Source organism: Rissa tridactyla, chromosome 8, assembly GCF_028500815.1.
Source record: "Rissa tridactyla isolate bRisTri1 chromosome 8, bRisTri1.patW.cur.20221130, whole genome shotgun sequence".
NCBI classification, from domain to species: domain Eukaryota; kingdom Metazoa; phylum Chordata; class Aves; order Charadriiformes; family Laridae; genus Rissa; species Rissa tridactyla.
The window spans coordinates 2,516,487-2,533,937 of NC_071473.1; the positions used below are offsets into that span (position 1 = coordinate 2,516,487).

The 17,451-nt window shown below is 51.7% G+C and overlaps 2 protein-coding genes across 12 annotated transcripts in view; both read right to left on the minus strand.

Moving 5' to 3' along the window:
• The window catches only part of MICALL2 (MICAL like 2), a 29,776-nt gene extending 20,131 nt beyond the window's left edge, over positions 1-9,645 (minus strand). Inside the window, exons 1-3 of one of the 5 annotated variants that reach the window (XM_054211122.1) lie at positions 9,439-9,645; positions 8,762-8,957; positions 30-78 (exon numbers count right to left, since the gene is read on the minus strand). Coding sequence is in view for 1 of the 5 variants with exons in the window: in XM_054211119.1 (XP_054067094.1) it covers positions 30-78; positions 6,226-6,368 (192 nt within the window). In the remaining 4 variants the exon portion in view is untranslated. Of the gene's footprint in view, positions 1-29; positions 79-6,225; positions 6,456-8,761 lie in introns of those variants that run through there. The other 4 variants (XM_054211121.1, XM_054211123.1, XM_054211120.1 and 1 more) reach the window with 4 other exon arrangements.
• The window catches only part of INTS1 (integrator complex subunit 1), a 35,365-nt gene continuing 27,558 nt past the window's right edge, over positions 9,645-17,451 (minus strand). For 2 of the 7 annotated variants that reach the window (XM_054211117.1, XM_054211116.1), the window contains exons 46-47: positions 17,329-17,438; positions 16,334-16,931 (exon numbers count right to left, since the gene is read on the minus strand). In XM_054211117.1, coding sequence (XP_054067092.1) covers positions 16,816-16,931; positions 17,329-17,438 — 226 coding nt within the window. In that variant the 3' untranslated portion in view covers positions 16,334-16,815. The other 5 variants (XR_008467960.1, XR_008467959.1, XR_008467963.1 and 2 more) reach the window with 5 other exon arrangements.

The following is a 17,451-nucleotide window of genomic DNA, read 5'->3' on the forward strand; positions in this document are numbered from 1 at the left end:
CCAAAAATAAAACATTAGAAGTCACTTACCAACTTGTTGTTCTCATACACATTTTCTTTACTGAGGGAGTTGAAGTTTCTGAAATACAGAAAGAAGAGAAAAATCTCAAGTTGGTGATGTAGTGCAAGCTGCTTCACTTCCAGCTTCTTGAACCTCCCTGAGCCTCACTGCTTCGGGGGACAAAGCACCTCCTCCCACCCTGCCTTCTCAGAGATGCTCCGGAGGGAGCAGTGTGGCAGATCCCATCCGAGACAGTCCCAGACCTGCTGTACCCCCCAGGACAGAGGCGCGCAGGAGACCCAGCAGGCACAGCCATCTGCCCACAGGCAGCACAACACATTTTTGGCACATCTCCGCTTGCAGGGCTGACTCCTGCAGCCTCCCATGGACAGGATGTGCTGGTGCCAAAACATCCCATGCAGATTCAGGGGCTTTGCTGAGAGAGACAGGAGCAACCTCTAACTCATGGGGTGTTTTGTTTTCTGCCACCCCCCCCCCCCCCCAAAAGCCTTGCTCCTCTCCCAGCTCAAAAAGATACACCGATGCCTGCCAGCCAGATTTGCAACACTCTTCTCCCTGGAATTACTTTCCAAACAGTCACATCCATGCTCTTCTCCTGTCATGCAAGTTGTCTCCGCACAGAGAGACCTCAGCTCCAAGGAGGTGTGGATCCCTCAGATGCTGCATATATTGCATGTTTCTCCGACGCACCCGTATCCTCTGATCTCAGAAGCTGCTGGTTCCACCAGCACACAAGTTCTGGTTTCAAATCCTCCTTTCTCCTCTGGCAGGGCTCCACAAAACCAGCACCAGGAATCTGCCCGGGAAATACCTCTGCTCACAACACAATACTGCGGCTGATAACACCAAAAAAATCTTATTCTCCTTTCCCTAGGGCTGTCACCTTTGATTTGTAATCATAACCAATAACTAGAAAAGGAAGAGGCAATTACTGTTTGCAGATACAAGCCAAAGTCAACAATCCTTCTTCCCTTCTGCTGTCCCTGGACATCACCTCCCTCTTCCCCTCTCCCCAGATTTGCTCTCCCCTGTCTGGTCCAACCCAGGTGCCACCTCTCTCCACACTGTGCTGGGAACTCAGAAACTGGGACCTGGCAGAACAGGTAAGAAAGCACAGGGAAAATGAGTTTTTGGAAGTATAGCCACAACACAGCGTACTTTCTCACCCACAGCAGAGCATATCCCTCGCTTAGGAAACAGCCACCGTCAGCTTTGTTTTAAACTGACTGTCACTTGCTAAATTGGGAATACAAAACCCACTGTTGGCTGGCAGCCCTGCTCTCCGACGCCGCTTCCTTCTGCCCAGGCACGCAGGCAGGGTCAATTCCTTTCTGATAACCCAGTTCTTTACAATCCTTGTACCTGCTGGCACAGAGCTAAGCGAAAGGCTGATACCAGAGAGGAAATTCTCGCTGATAAACAGAAAAGGCTACAGCACCAACTTTGCGTTTTCGTAGGTAGCACCTTCATAACCGATGCGGACCTACCCTTGTTAGCCAGTCCCTCACCTCTGAGAGGAGCCAGGATAACCGTGCGAAAGCCAGGGCAAAGCCGGCTCGCAGCGACCTATTCATGAGACAAACACATGATCTGCATCGCAGCAGGGGAACTTTTTCCATGACTTGTAACAGCAAGGAGCAAGCCAGGTCCTTTATCTGCTTGGTACAGCAAGCGGAGCATTACGTTATAAATAAGAGAGGCGCCTGCAAACAGGTTTGTCCATCGCGCCCCGGCCTATGCCTCCTCCCTGCTTCCCACATCTGGCATTGCTACGTGGGATAAGGAGAGAATGAACGACAGATAAGACCCGGAGGTCAAACTCCCCAGAGAAGCACATAAAGACAAGGCACATCCCACCTCTAAATCATATACTCTTTCCTGCACAAAATCAAAGGGACTTGCAGAGGTTTTTCTTCAAGCAGTGCTCCTGCCCAGAGATTTCCCTTCCTCGAGACAATGGATTAAAAAGAGCAACAAAAATAATCACAAGCCAAAAAAGTTTCAGTGAAACAATAGCTACAATCATCCTGTTTTGTGTCAGGCAAGAAAATCAGCTGTTTGTTTTTTTTTAAGAGCCAGCTGAAGGAGGTGATTTCAGCTCTCTGCCTGACTCCTGGTTCTGCTCCCAAATAAAGCCTCTGTAGCAGGGACATCCTGAACCCAGGAAAACACCTGCAAGAGCAAAGAGGAGCACCAGCTTCCTCGGTCGTGCTAACACCGAAGACATAACATACTGGAGTTACCTATTTATTGTTGGTCAGAGCCTTTCGCTTTAACGCTGAATGCTGTTTGCTATGGTAGTGTGTGTGCAGCTTCACACCGCGTGGCATGAAACAGAGACCTAAAAATCTGAATCTCTGATGGTGAATGTCTGAAACCCTCTCCTGTTCCCCGAAGGAGAGCGCAAACAACCAGGTTACTTGGTCATTTCAAGAGCTTCCTTCCCTCTCAGCATCACCCCTTCCCTGGCTAGTCAGGTGAACGGCTTACATATAGTATTTCTTTTGCAGATTGATCTTGCTGGTGCATCTCCTATCTCGGAACATCAAAGCTCCCTGGACCAATGTAATCCTAAGAAAGCAAAGCTAATACAAATGCAGAAGTAGGAGTTCTCCACAGAGAAAACACAGGCAACTGAATTAATTGGAAGAGGTGAGAAACATAAATCTGACGCAAGAGAGGGCCTCCGGCGTTGGAAAAAAAATCAGAGTGGAGGAACAGAAGTGAAGTTTTTAGCTCCCCCCAAAAATCCTCCTCTTAGCAAAAGTGGCTGAGCATTTCTCGTGCCCACAAATCTCTGTGGCCACCCACGGCTCCAGCTGCACAGACCCAGCTCTCGCAGAGCACGCCACAGTCCTTCGCAAGCACAGGGGCTTCCCAAGGAGGAATCTCTCCTCCCGCAAGCACTAACTCCGTTGGAAACTTTACCTTGGAGTAGACTGAGAAAAAAAAAATCCCAGAGCCATGATGGTCCCCCAAAGGCTTCTGCCTCTCAGTACTGTTGTACTGTTTTCTCTAGAGACAATAAAATATGCACAGTCAAAAGGATGACTGAAAAAGAGTGAGGCACCCTTTGCCTGCTCACAGTCCTTGAACAGAGGGTTCAAATCCCGCACGCTCTGCTGGGAACAGGACCTTTCAGCTGTGCTCTTTCTAGAGGGAGAGGAGGACAGGGCTGGGAATCCCAGGTGGAAGACGTCCCCCATGTGCTCATCCTCTTAGCATGGCCAGGGCACCCCCCTCCCCCCCCCCCATCCGTACGGGTGACTGTCGGCCTCATCCTGCCCCGCGGAGCTGATAGCGGCCCGGGAAATGCTGCTGGAGGAACGGGTGCCGGCTGCTGCTCAGCTGCCAAGGGGATTTCACAACCAGCCAATTCCCAGAACGCCGGCCTAAACACCAGTTCACAGTCTGGGAAAGAGCAAGATCCCGGACGAAGAGAAGGCGCTTAATCAAAACCTTTCCTCGACATCTGGCATTAATAGCTGAGCGAGTGTGCACGGCTCCCCTGCTTCTTCTAACTCACTTATCAAGCCAAGGCCACTAAAACCGTGGCCGAAGCTTGCACAGTCACGGCCATCACACGCGGCAGCCGCAGACCTCAGCCTCCCACCACAGCCCTCCGATGAGAGGAGCCTCGGGGCTCCACAACCATCCCAGAAAATGGGCTGGGACCTGCCTAACACCGCTTGCCTGCCTGGCCGGGGCTGGCTATGAAGCACTCTGCAGCTGGGACAAAAGAGAAGTGAATTTCCATGGTAATTCAGCATGCGCCTCCGCTCCCCCAGAGCATCCTTGGGTGAGTGGGAAGTGAGTGGGAAATGCATTTCTAATTTTACACAGCCTGCCCTGTTCACCAATAACATACGCACCAACATCAGCCAAGTCTGAGAGAAGTTATCATATTTTCCATATGTTTTCCAGCAAGAAAACAGGAAGGGGGGAGACACGCACACCAGCCTGCCCTCCGACCCACGTACCCCACAAGAGAAGCCCGTGATTATGACTATGTTTTGTAATTGCTTGAAGTTTTCCCAGGAATTTCTCAGGCTCCAGCAAGGAGAAATCCCCTGCACTCCTCAGCCCAAGAATGTCATTTGTGTAAACCAAGACGGAAAACACACTATTGCAAAACTCCGATGCCGTGACTGAATCATGTTCTGCAAGCCATTTATACAGCAGAGCTGCCGCAAACACACTGAGTGCTCCAAACACCAATTATCCTTTTCTAGGTTTATTTTTCAGTATGATGCTTTTAATCTTCAACTAGGATCTTTGCTGGAAGCAAGGGGAGGAGCTCAGGATAAACCACTTCAAGCCCCTGGGACGCAGGAGTCACAGCCACACGTGCGCCCAGCCACACTTCTCTGCCGGTGGCTCCTGCGCCGCCAGCACTCAGAGAAGCTTTTACAGATTCACAGAGAATTTGCACAAGTATTCGGCCCCAGGATCCGGCACATGACACCCGGCAGCGCTGGCCACCAGCCACTTGAAAGTGTAACTTCCTTTCAGTGGGACTTTGCCCAGCCAAGGATACACCTGGTGCTTTCCTGCATTACACCACTGACACTGATGAGGGAGGTCACCGATAAAAGCTTCTCTTCCTTTAACCTTCAGGCAGTCTTTGCTGAGCGGGTCAAAGTCAGAAGGAGCTTCTGTAAGGTCCTGAATAAAGTGAGGCAGAGTTTCCATCGTAAAAGAAAATGAATGGGAACAGAGAGACGCCACAAGGAACATACTCCCTCTTCAGTGCAGGAGTGCTTATTTAAGACATGTCTATCCACAACCCTCGATGCACAATTCAAGGATTATAAACAACCCACTCAACTGGTCAACAGGATTATTCCAGCTCTCAAGTCAGAGCCCCTGTTTACAGCCATGCTCCAGATGGGCCAGGCGCAGAGTCGGCCAGGAAGCAGTCACGGTCCCTCTGCGAGCACCTCCTGGTCACATCAACCTTTCTGCCCTGGTATTTTGTATCTTTGGGACTGTGAATCAAAGGAAGGAAAGGAAATATCTGGAGCCACGTGGACATGACAGCATGTCAGGAAGGCATACGCAGCAACACCATGGTGACTGCTCAAGCACTGGGGACGACAGAGGAAGCGTGCCTGAAGCTCCTGCACCAACCTCCCACTGCCCAAGCCTGCTCCTGCCTCTTCCAAGCTTCACAACAACAGAGGAGAGAGAGCAAGAGGAGATCTCCTTGGGCTTCCACCAGAAGGAAGACACCTGTAAGAGAGACCTCTGCACACAAAGCCAAGCCGCAGGCTGCCCTGAGAGCATGAGGAAAAAGGCAGAATTCAAGGACCAGGAGGAAAACTGCAGTATAGAGCACCCAACCTGGTCCTCCACCAGCTGCACGCATCTGGCTGGGAAAGACCTAACGCGTAAATCAACACTCCCAGGCAATCTCTGCGCTGCTCCCTTGCCTTGACCTCCCCCCTCAACACCCCTACCGCAAAGTCCAACAAGCCCAGAAGTGACAACGAAACGAACTAGGAAGCAGAATCTACATCTCCCTTTGGACAGTCACCTTCCCAGACATTAGCATTTGGGCAGGGAGAGGTCAACACCCACAGGGCACCAGCACTGGGCACCACCAAGGGCTGAAAAACACTTTGCATCCCACAGACAGAGCTCTGGATGGGAAAAACGAGTGATGTGCAGGAATCCAGCGGCTGCTGGGCCCTGCCTTTCCATTGTACGGTGTTTAAATAGCCCTCGCCTCCTGACTCGTAAGCGGCTGAGCGAGGAAAGCCCAGCCTAAGCAAACACAAACAGCGAAGAAGGAAACGCTTCCCGAGAAATTGGTGCCTGAACTTGTCTTGCAATGGAAAGGACGCGTTTAAAATATTTATACTTCAGCCACAGAAAGGGGGGAAAAAGGGAAAATATGGGCAGGGGGGAAGACAACATGTAGGCAGCAAGAAGGGAGCTCTTTTCATGGAGGTTCTCGCTTTGCATGGAGGTTCTCGGCGTGGGTGCTAAAGAGCTCCTGGCGCTGGCTGCCCGCCCGCAGCATCTCCAAGGAGGAGCTGGGACTTCTGCTGGGGCTGTGTCTGTGGGGATGGCGAGGGCCCGTGGTGGACAGATGGCCCGTGGCCCGCAGCTCAATGGCGGGCCCGAGCATAGCCCGGCGGTCAAGGGTCCCGCAAGCCCGGAGGGAGGGTCCTGTCCTCGACGCCCAGCGAGGGTACTCACATGAGGTCGGGCCGGTGGCGGTGGAGGATGGCGCAGAAGGCGAGGCCGTCGCGGAAGGAGGTGGTCATGTTGGTGATGCTGACATCGCGGTAGCCCTCGCACTGCTGCTTGCACCACAGCTGCAGGTTCTGGATGGCGGCCATGGCCTCGGCGGGCCGGGGGAGGCGGCGGGGCAGGAGGGAGCCCCTCGCCCTTCCCAGCCCGGCCGGAGGCTGCCGGCGTGTGGCGGCCGCCGCGGCGCGGAGGAGGCGGGGAAAGGGGCGGGCGAGGGGCGGGCGGCGGCGGCCCCTCAGGGCCTCCCCCCGCCTCGCCCCGGGGCCGCGCCGGGCGGAGGAGGGGAGAAAGAGCAGAAAACGGCCGGGTTTGGGACAGGAGCGGCGGCCCCGCGGGGCCTCGTGTGGGGCCGGGGGGCCGGTGGCTGCTTCTCCACAGGGACCAGGGGCTGCCGCGGCCCCGGCCCTCCCGGTGTGGGCGTGTCGCGACATGGCAGCCCACGCTTTGGGCCCGTGGGGACAAAGGAAGTTTCCTTCGCCCCCTGCGTGAAGGGGCAGCCACACAGGGGAGGCGTGAGGAGGTGGAAGGAGGGAGGAAGAAGCACGGCCACCCAGAGGCCTCATCCTGGCTAGGGCAGGAAGGAGGTTGGCCATGGGCACAGGGGCTGGCGTCCGCCATCACCCACAGCCATCCACCACCACCCGGTGGCCGTCTGCCATCACCCGCAGCCGTCCACCACCACCTGGTGGCCGTCCACCACCACCCACAGCCATCCGTCATCATCCACAGCCATCCACCATCACCTGGTGGCCATCCACCACCACCCACAGCCATCCACCACCACTCAGTGGCTGTCCACCCACAGCCATCCACCATCACCTAGTGGCCATCGACCACCACCCACAGCCATCCACCATCACCTGGTGGCCATCCACCACCACCCACAGCCATCCACCATCACCTGGTGGCCATCCACCACCACCCACAGCCATCCACCATCACCTGGTGGCCATCCACCACCACCTACAGCCACCCACCACCACTCAGTGGCTGTCCACCCACAGCCATCCACCATCCCCGGTGGCCAACCACCATCATTGTCAGCCCTGTCCCCACAGAGGAGGAAGAGGATGGCTGGCTGAGGGAGGCAGAAAGGCGGCCACCCGCTGCAGTCCTGCCCCGGTGGGGCTGTCCAGGGCCAGCAGCGCCACTGCCAATCCCCAGGGCCACCCCGCCACACGTTAAAATAACTCACTAGGTCTCATGCGGTTGACACAACTGCCGAAGAGACAAGGTAACACTTTAAGAGCCGCCTATAAATTAGGTAAAAATAATTAATAATACATATAATATATTAATGGCATTTCTATGGCATGATATGGATAATATACATTAATATATAAATACCTCACAAATAATTCAGTGTGTTTCCATTTCATCAACAATCACTGGCCAATGTATTTACTTTATGGTAAGGATTATACATTTCATTATAAATGGCTTGCTGGGCATGTCAGCAACTTTTACATCTCCATTCACTTTATTATTAATGGTTTCCTGAACAGTAACGGCATAATAATGCACACAATGCAGCATGAATATTTGATGTGGCATCTATAGTCTCCCATTTATCATTTATAACAGGCTACAAAAACATTATAAAACATTTATTACAAATTTATAGATCACTTTATACTAAAACAAAGTTGTGTTATAAATACATTATTAATCCTTTATGCCATTTATAGGAATCCCTTGTAATAAGGCCTTAGCATATGTTGCTGCACAACCGTAACACGAACGGTGTGGCAAGGAGGAAATACGGCAGGGTGAGCCTGCTCCCAAGCACTGGGTGTGTTCTGCGAGGGAAAGTCTAAACATCTGCACTCAAAATTAATCAGACTACCAAGGGGCCAATTGAAAGAAACGCTGGATTAACTCAAAGTTGTTGTTTTTTCTCCCCTCCCCTAGAAGAAGATGCTTGCTTTCTCGCAAGTCGGAAACTTGTGGCGCTGGAGCCCTGAAAGCGGAGCTGTCCCGCTTCGTTTCCATACCACCTTTTCACTAGATTGATAAAATTTGCATAATTTACGAAAAGCCATCTGGCTAACGATGGGCAGCCTTTCCCATCCTCTGTCATCAGGTAACTTAGGGGCTGGTGAGAAATAAAGAGGATGTGATGGATTTAGAAAATGCGTTTGTGGGGTCTCCTTTTGTAAGTCGCAAAGACTGTTTTGTTTAGCATTGTGCATCCCCCTGCCGTGCTTGCCATCTACATAGTGCAGCGCTGGGAAACGAGGAGAAGAAAACGATGTTTGAAAACGGAGTTATTGCCAATTGCTAGTAGTACAAATAGCGAAAATCAGCTTCTGAGCCCCGCTTTGACACAGCTGTAGTTACCCCTTTCAGATTTAATGGCCCAGATGGGGCACGGCCCAGGGAACGATATTTAGTTTTTTAAAAATATATTTGTTTAACATGACAATCTGTCTTCTAACAAACCCGGCTTAATGAATCAATGCGGTTAGTCCCTTCTCATTACCTCCCGCCTTGGGAAGGGGCAGCTGGGGCTGGGTGGCAGGCGACACAGACCCACGGAGCGGAAAGCCAGGCTGGGCTCGGAGAGCAGCTGCGATTCTCTGTATATCACAGGCCACTCCATTTCACCTCCTTCCTCCCTGCGCTGAGCCCGGTCATCTGTGTTTGACCGCGATGGCAGTATCAGAAAGGCATCCAGGCTTGCAGACACCAGAAGAAGAAACCATTAGTCGCTGGCTCCAAGCCGCGCACCCCAAGAGAGGGCTATGTTGGAGGGACAGCCCTTGGTACACCAGGAGAACCAGGTCCACATTATACACTAAGGTGATTAAAACGACATCGCTGAAGGAGTTCGCTAATGCAGTAATAGTATTACGACCAGCCCAATAATGGCTTTTAAAATACAGGCATCAGCGACTTGTGTAGTGTTCTTAGTTGGTGATTAAGGAGAGCTCTGCGGGAGTTTATAGCTATGATGAGTCTTTAATGCCCCAACAGGTAAACGAACAAGCACTAGAGGGAGGAACGGGGCAGGAAGGGAGTGGAGCTGCCTGTGCAGCTGCCTACCCATCACCCACAACCACTCTTCTCCCAGGACAGTCCTTGTAGGACAACGCTTACAAATCCTTACTCTGGATTGTATTTTTCCCTTCTACATCTTTTTCCTTGGAGGAAACTTACACGTCCTCATCCTGTTTTGTGGACCTTGCCCGCACTCCCTGCGTTTTTCCCAGTGTTGCTGGGTGAAGTTTCCCACCTGTGATGCGCTGCCGGTGCATGGAGCAGGGTGCGTCCTGCGAGCGCAGTGCCTGTTCCCCTAGATCCCTTCCCGAGGTGTGTTCGGAAGCTCTTTGGAGAGCAGCAGTCCGCAGACATGGGCTGATTTATTCTTCTCTACTTGCAGGCACGTCTTCTTTTCATTCTCTTCCACAGTCCTTTTCAGTTTTCTTCCTAGATACCGAACTGCAAGGGAGAAATGCTGAGTGCTTCCTGACGGTTGCTATGACTATGACTAGTGAGGATCACCCTCTGCCATTACCTCTTAAATTTATGCTGGTTCCCATATGCAGCAGCCTGGACTTTACCATTAGCAGAGAAAAAGCTTAAATATATGACTAGCACTACCTTAAAGCCCAAAGAAAAACAACCAACATTTGTTAGCTTGAGGACGGGAGAAAGGGTCGATTCCTTATATCAGACAATGTGGGGCCTCATGAAGCTGAGAATCAAGTAATGCATTCTTTTTCATAAAAGAGTGCAACATCATAGATGGAAATCACATCTTTTAGCTATTGTGGGAAATCAGCTGATCAAATTGAGCTACTTCATAATTTCGCTGCAGGCTGTATGCAGGGCTGTTCACCCCCAACAATAGGAAGCGTGTGTCGTAGCCAAGAGCTCTCATACATTCCCGTGCCAATGGCTTGTATTAAACGGAGGGATTCAAAACGAGAAGGGAAAAAGTACGTGTCTCATCAGTAACATGCCTCATCAGCTCTCTCTTCCCAGAAGGCAGCCAGGCTGACTCCACGGAGACGGAAAGGCCCAGGCCAGGGAAAAGAAAGTCCCAACAATTTCACAGCTACTCACCCAGAAATGCTTCCGCGTGATACCCGCCTCTCCTCCGAGTCCGGCCGGTCTGACCTGCAAAGTAGCAGAAAAAAAGGTTATTACAAAATTCAAGTCTGAACACGAATTTCTACTGAAAGAAGATGAAAGTGAAATGTGAAGTTACGGCAAGAGGCGCTTTGGTAAATTCCTCCACGACACACGCCTCTGAGAAGCTCATGAATGGTAAATCCATTATCCTAAAACCTCAAAGGACCAGAAATAGTGAGCATCAGAGCAAAGTGCGTCCCGTCACCTAGGTATAACACAACGTGACATCAAATAAGAAACCAGTCTGTCTCCCTCATTGCCCCTCCTGCCCGCCGGCAAGATGACTGGCCAGCTTTCTTGTCCCCAACACCAGTGAGGTATGGGACAGGCTGGAGGTTGATGTCAGAAAGTTATTTCCAGGCAACAAGGATGGGAGACTGCTCACATGCTGCATCCCACTCACCAGGTGAGAAGGAAAAAAAATGAAGAGGCCGTAAACAGCTGCTTGGTGGGTCCCAGAGAGTCTCAGGGAGCTAAATGCAAAGGAATGGTGTTTGTTTCAGAAGGTGACCTCCCCTCTTCCAAGGAAGCTGAAACAGGCAGTCGTCATCTCCAATGTGCCATGGCAGAATCCTCCCTCTGATTCTCTGGGAGCTGCAAACTTCACCGCTCTTATCAGAAAGTGAAAGCGAAGGTGCATTTTGCTGATCCAAACCTGTTTGGATCACGAGATTGGGTGAGGTGACCTGTATCTACCACGGCATCACCATGGGAGCAGGACCCACCCCGGAGCAGGAGCTGGCCTGGCTGCTTTGAAATGCTGTGCCTTATCAGCGGAGCAGAGTTTAAAGCCTGGAAAAACGATAATATTTGTTAGTGATTAACAATGTTAACGTGCTGAAGCAAAGAAGCACTTTGCCTCTTCCAAGCTCGTTGTGGACATGAATAAGTGAAGTCTCTTTTTCCTGGCGGTGGGGGTAAATGAGGTCTTGTTCTCGTTTCACAGGAACACAAAGGCGCTCGCTGGGCATTCGGCTGTGGCTGACCTCCAAAATCCAGCTGGAACCTCAGCCGGAAGACAGGGCGGCTCTTACCTCAGGTTACTAACTCAATAGTAATAAAATCCTTGAGACTTTTAAAGGCCAGAATTTTTCACTTTTGTGCTGAATCAATGTGAAAAACTACAAGTTGCCTTGTTTTCACAGAGACCGAACCTGAAGCACCACGTGCTTTATTTGGGGGAGAACAGGGGCTCCCATAGGAAGCCTGTGATAGTACAAAATTCAAACTCTCTCTCTCCAGTCCTGGCCTGAGAACGTGACCACTACGTCGTCCTCCAAAGCCATTGGCACCTGTGTGTCCCCATGTCGCTGCCCGGGTGGCTGCGGTGGGTGCAGAACGGGGGACAGCCTGGTGCGGGGGTACTACAAGCCCTGCAAGAGAACTCGTGGTAGATGTGGTTCAAGATGTCCTACTCACCCTCTGCAGAGTGCCCTCACAGGTCTCACTCCTCTCCAAAGATGTTCCCAATAAACCCTGGTGAGCCAAACCATACGCATCACTTTGGATTTTAAATCTCGTTATTGGTTTAAAAAAGGGAAGAGAGAGAGAGGGAGAGAGAGGAGAGAGAGAAAGGGAGGTAATTTTATTACTCTTATGGTATATTTTCCATTATTTGCATAATTGTTTAATGCTAATAAGACAATTAGCAATTCTTACAGCTTAATAATTACCCAGCAATGACTGGCCTATTGTAGCTTAATGAATTTTTTAATTGTTGCTGGGGGTCTTGACGTTTTTTGCCCACTATCTTGTGTTAGAGATGCGGTTCATGCAAACAGGGTTACGCCAAAGGCAAGACACCACCAGCTCAGCTACATGGGACAGGCAGATATTTTATTATAAAAGTCTCTTGAATTTAAAAGAAGGGGAAAATGCAAGCTGCTTTAGGGCCAAATTATCTAAATACACGTAGAGGAAATGCAGAGATTTAAAAAATCAGTCCACCTTAAGCAAACGCTGCCCTTGTAGAAGCCGGGCTACTTAATTGGTGTGGGGCTGGCTTTGCCATTCTGAAAGCTAACAAAAGGCTTACCATTTTTATCTTTTAGCGAACAACTCCTCGAGTTAAGCATGAATCATACCATCCTGAACTCGGGTATGGCCAGAAGGAAGTTAATTGAGGGCAGGCAGGGCCGGGATTGTGTTTGTCACTGACCGAGGTCACAGATGAGGTTGGCTGGAGGAAGAGGACGGCGGGGCCCTGGGGAGCAGTCCCGGGAATAGACTCCACAGCCCGCATTTACACACAGACGATAAGTAATAGAGATGGAGCTTTCCTCTCCCTTTTTACTGCGAGGCTCCTGCATGCTGCTCCTTGCAAAGGGAGGCTTCTCTTTCTCTACCCTTCCTCTTTTCTAATGGCTGGCAAAACGTCAGTGCCTTTAGCCATGAAATCCCATTTTTTTGGCTGTTACCTGTACGTTTCTCCCTGCGTTTCCGCCGTTGACGTAGCGGGTCGGGCAGATTTGCCTCTGAGCTCAGTGCTGGGACTCTTCCAGCTCCCCAGCGTCAGGCATGCCCCAGAGGCGGCTGCCACTGAGTCAGGGGCACGCAGGCACCTCCCCGGTTAGTCATGCCCTGCTCGCGGCCAAACTCACATGGTGCTCCAGGACACCCCTCACGGTTCCTGGGGTGCACAACCCTGCCCGGAGCTGGGTCAAACAGCCACCCCCTGCTCCGGGGCATCGGCACATGCAGGGCCACGCTCCCAGCCTGGCAGGAAGGGATGTGGCCAGGTTAGAGATGCCCACTTGTGCCCAGCCAAGGCAGTGAAGGTCCATCACATGCATGCTGGACAACTGTCCATCTCCCTCCCGAGGCTGCCACAGCTGGGTCTTAAAAACATGATGTTTTGATCACAAGTAATAAAAAAAAAATTAATATTTGCAGCAGAGAGAAATAATTTGCAGTGGGAAACCATCACAAAAGGGGGCTGGTGTTTGCAGGGGATTTGTGATCCCTGGTGCTTGCAGGGTATGGAGGTGGGACCTGGTCACCTCTGTGGGGAAGCAGCTGGGTTTTGAGAGGACCAGATGTGAACGCCATCCCAACATGGGTCAGGAGGTGTTATGTCCCCCTCCTCCCAAGCCTCGGCTCTCCTACTGCAGCCTGCCTGCACCATGCCACTACCTCCACCCCGGCACGCCAGGGCCTGTCCCTAGCCTGGATTCAGTTATTCCTGCATTCCCACGCCATCCTTGCCAGCCGGTGCTTAATGGCGGGGCCCTGCAGCCCCTCGGCTGCCCCAGGACTCCCCAGCTCCTCCTGGCCCCCCCCTCGCTCCCCAGCCCTCTCCCACCTCTGCCCGGCACCAGCCATGCAGGCACCACAGCGGGGCCAGCTGATGCACGGGGGCTTGTGCCAGCCCCGGTCTGAGCTGGGCGCAGCCACAGGATGCCCAACAAGCCTGCAGCCAGTTTTCCCGTCCCCATTGTGCCTCCCCTGGAGCTGGGATGGGATTCCCAGTGTATCGGAGACCAAAAGTCTCCCCACGAGCCAGTGTTGAGCATGTTCCCCAGCCCCACATGGACTCCTTCAGACACCAGCCCTGGCAGCCCATGGCTCTCTAGCGAAGCTCTCAACTAGTGCAGATTGTGGTGGAAAAGTGCCTAAGCAGTGATTTTGCACCCCGTTGGGACCTGTTATCTGGAATGCAGATGGGAGCAGTGATTTCCACTGGGTGAATGATGGCGGCCCCACAGGCTTGGCCAGGAACAGCCCCACAAACCTCCTCACGGCTCCTCTTCTGAGCAAGTCACCAGCTCTCCTTGCAGACAGAGGAGATGGCCCCAGCCCCCGGGAGGAGCTCTGCAGACCGGTGAAGGATAACACTGTCAGCTCTGCAGGGATGGGAGGAGAGAAGGTGCTCAGCCAGGCAGAGATGAAAGTTACAGAGCGCTGATTAAAAGGCGGGCGAGTGTCAGGGCATCAGTAACGCTGTCGCTAACTGTTTTAGAGCTGTCACCGCTGCCTTCGCAGGCGGGAGGGACGGGCTCCTGCCCTGAGCTGTCTCTGCACAGGCAGGTGCCCCTTGACAGCCCCCTTCTCAGCCCTGAGCCGGTTTCAGTGACGTGCTCCAAGCCAGAGGAACCTGCTTAGCTCCACCAGGTCCAAGCAGAGAGTGGCAGCAGAACGAACGCATCGTGGGAACCTTCAATACAGCAAAAAGGAGAGAGATCAACAAATCATAGATGATGCTTTTTGTATGGGGAGACCTATGGGAAGGCCCAGCTCTACAGAGTAACTTCCACCCACTCTCCCTCCCTTTGAATTTGCTTCCTGATCTCCCAAAAGATGATTCCTTCTGCTGCTGATAAAGAGATGCTCCTTCCACCTTCAGACACCTCTTTTCACACGGCTCTGCAAAGCCTGACTGTCCTGGTCTGAGGGGTCATTAAATAGTTCTGCCAACATCTAAGCATCTCCTGCTCCTCTGAACCAGGCCTCCTGGAGCTGGTCTGCTCCCAGCAGGCATCGCCAAACAGACAAGAGTAGAATTTGGGGCCAACCACGCAATTTGGTTTTGCCCAGAAGTGTTTCCAGTTGCAGCCCTGAAGTGGGCTTTTTGGGAAGCCCCACCTGCAGGGAGGATCCTCACCAAAGCACCACTACTTTGACTCGCTGTCTTTGCGTGCTAGCAGTCTTGAGACATTTTCCTTGCTCCTCGATTCAAAGTCCTGTGAAAAGACCTTTCCCAGTCAGTCCCACAAGTTCCCAGCTGCTCTAAGCCCACAGCAGCACCGAAAGAACTCCCTCCCTGCTCTGACAAACTGAGCACTACCTTAATGATGTCTGATAAGGGACTAAGGTAAGAGGAGCCAGTAATCTCACTGGGAACCCTTTAGACAGGCATTAATCCTGCTGTCACCAAGCCCCTCAGGAAAACCATTTCACTGACTTGATCTTCTTCAGCTGTTCCTCCACAGAATTTATATGTGGCTAATTGCCACAGTACTGGCTCCGGATGCGAAGCAGATGCTCCTGAGGAAAAGAGCATGTTGCTTCCTTAAGTGATGGCTCTAATCTCTTTATTTAAAGGCAAGGCTACTTACAGTCGATGAGGAGTTCAAGGCTCTTCCTTTTCTCCTCCATCTCTCTGCAAAGCCAGACATTCATTCATATTTTGACACGTTAGCAAAAGTGCTCAGCTGTGGCACTCCTCATTTGCAAGAATGGACAATATTTCTCTAGCCGGCCACCCACGAGGTCACCACTGTCCCTGCCACCAGCAAAGAGATACAGACTTATTTACAGCTATCTATAAAATTCCTCCAGGATCTTTGTCTTTAGAATACTACAAAGATTCTCTACTAACAAGTGGAGTGCCAGAGGAATAGAGACAAGCGACGTGAAAGCAAACCGGTGACTAGAATTCAGTGAGACTGGAGAATGAGTATATGCAGCAGTTCCTTCTCTGGAGCAGAGGGAAGGAAGACACCTCCTTTTCTGTCCTCAAACGACAGCTGGCAAATAAGCCACCGCCCCTGACAGCGGGCAAGGACCAGAGAGCAGTGGTCAGAAGAGTCACAGGGAAGAACTAGTGGATCCCAAAGAGGAAACCCAGCTGCTTCTTTGAGGACTCCACAGTGACAGTGGCCAGCTGCTGAGATGTTTGTAGATGTACCAAGAAGTTTGCTTTATTTGTTTTTAAAGAACAGCGTTCTAAGAAACCTTTTAAAAGTTGTCCAGTCAGCAGCTGATGCTGACCAAACTCATTTATTATACCCCCACTGACCCTCCTAAACCTCTTCCATTTCCTGCATATCCTGTAAAAGGACAAGATAGCTCTGGGAGCATTTGGCCATGCAGACAGGACTTCCAGAGATGCCTGGTCTAGAATAACAAAATGCTGAAGAACAGGGAGAGGGGCTTGTCAAGCTATACCCAAGGCAGCACAGAGCATGGAAAGGCACAATGGAAACAAAGAGAATTTTAATTAAAAAAGAAAAGAAAAAAACACCCCCAGAAAACAAAGCAGTCTCTCCCCCTGCACAGATCTGCACGTTCTCTCCAACACAGAGATTGCAGAGACTTCAACTGCACGGGCTAGCGATCCCGTCTGCTCTCCCAGCAGCTCTGCTCTTCTTGGAGAGACAAAAAATAAACCAACAGCCACTGGCTTAAGACCCTGGGAAGGAAGTTGTCCCTGACTGGCACAACGTCCAGGAGATCTTTCTCCCACAATAATGGCACCTTAGCCGGAGAGATCAATCCTTGCCCTTTCGTGATCTTCTGTCAGCACACTCTCCTCTTCCAGCAGAGTCTGGCCTGCTACACCACCTCTTGGATCCTCCAGCACACGGATTGAAATACACTGTCTCCTTACAGGGCTTCAATGCAGCCGATGAGTCCAGTTAAGTTAATTCCTCTGGGAGTGGAGCTCCCAGAACCGCATGTTCATATCATGGCCTCCATGTGCAGAACCTTCAAGGCCTCTGAAATCTGAGAGCTGGTGTCGATCTGGCCGTACATGCCCACCAGGAAGGCCCTGTGCAGTAACACTGCTGCGTGCTCTGTGGAAGGGAAAGACAGCATGAGGACTGCCCCAAGAGCCCCAACATGCAAGCAAAAACAATCCGCCAGCAAACGCCAGAAATTCTCTCTGTCTGTAAAAGCATGGCACAATCCACCCTCTAATAGCTCTGTGGGTGTGTGATCATGACGGAGATCATAACTCGGAGAAAAATCCTAAGGGAGCAAATCTACTTCAAGGAAGCCTTCCTTGGCAAATCTCCCCTGCGATGCTCAGACCAAAGCTGCTATAGATACAGATCACCTGCGTGTCCGATGGCCTGGTCTAACTAACGGTGACCCTTGGCAACTTCCCAGGGAGGCTGTTCCCAGCACAGGAGCCCAGCTTTAACCCTTGCGAGGCCAAGCACGCACCAAAGGTGGCAGATAATAACCTACCTTGGCAAAGGAGGGTGTATTCAGGCAGGTTCCTCAGCGCTGTTTGCACCACCTCAAAGTCTCGGCTGCCGAGGCAGTACATGAAGGTGGGAAGAAAGTCTGCAGCAATGCTGGGAGTAAAAC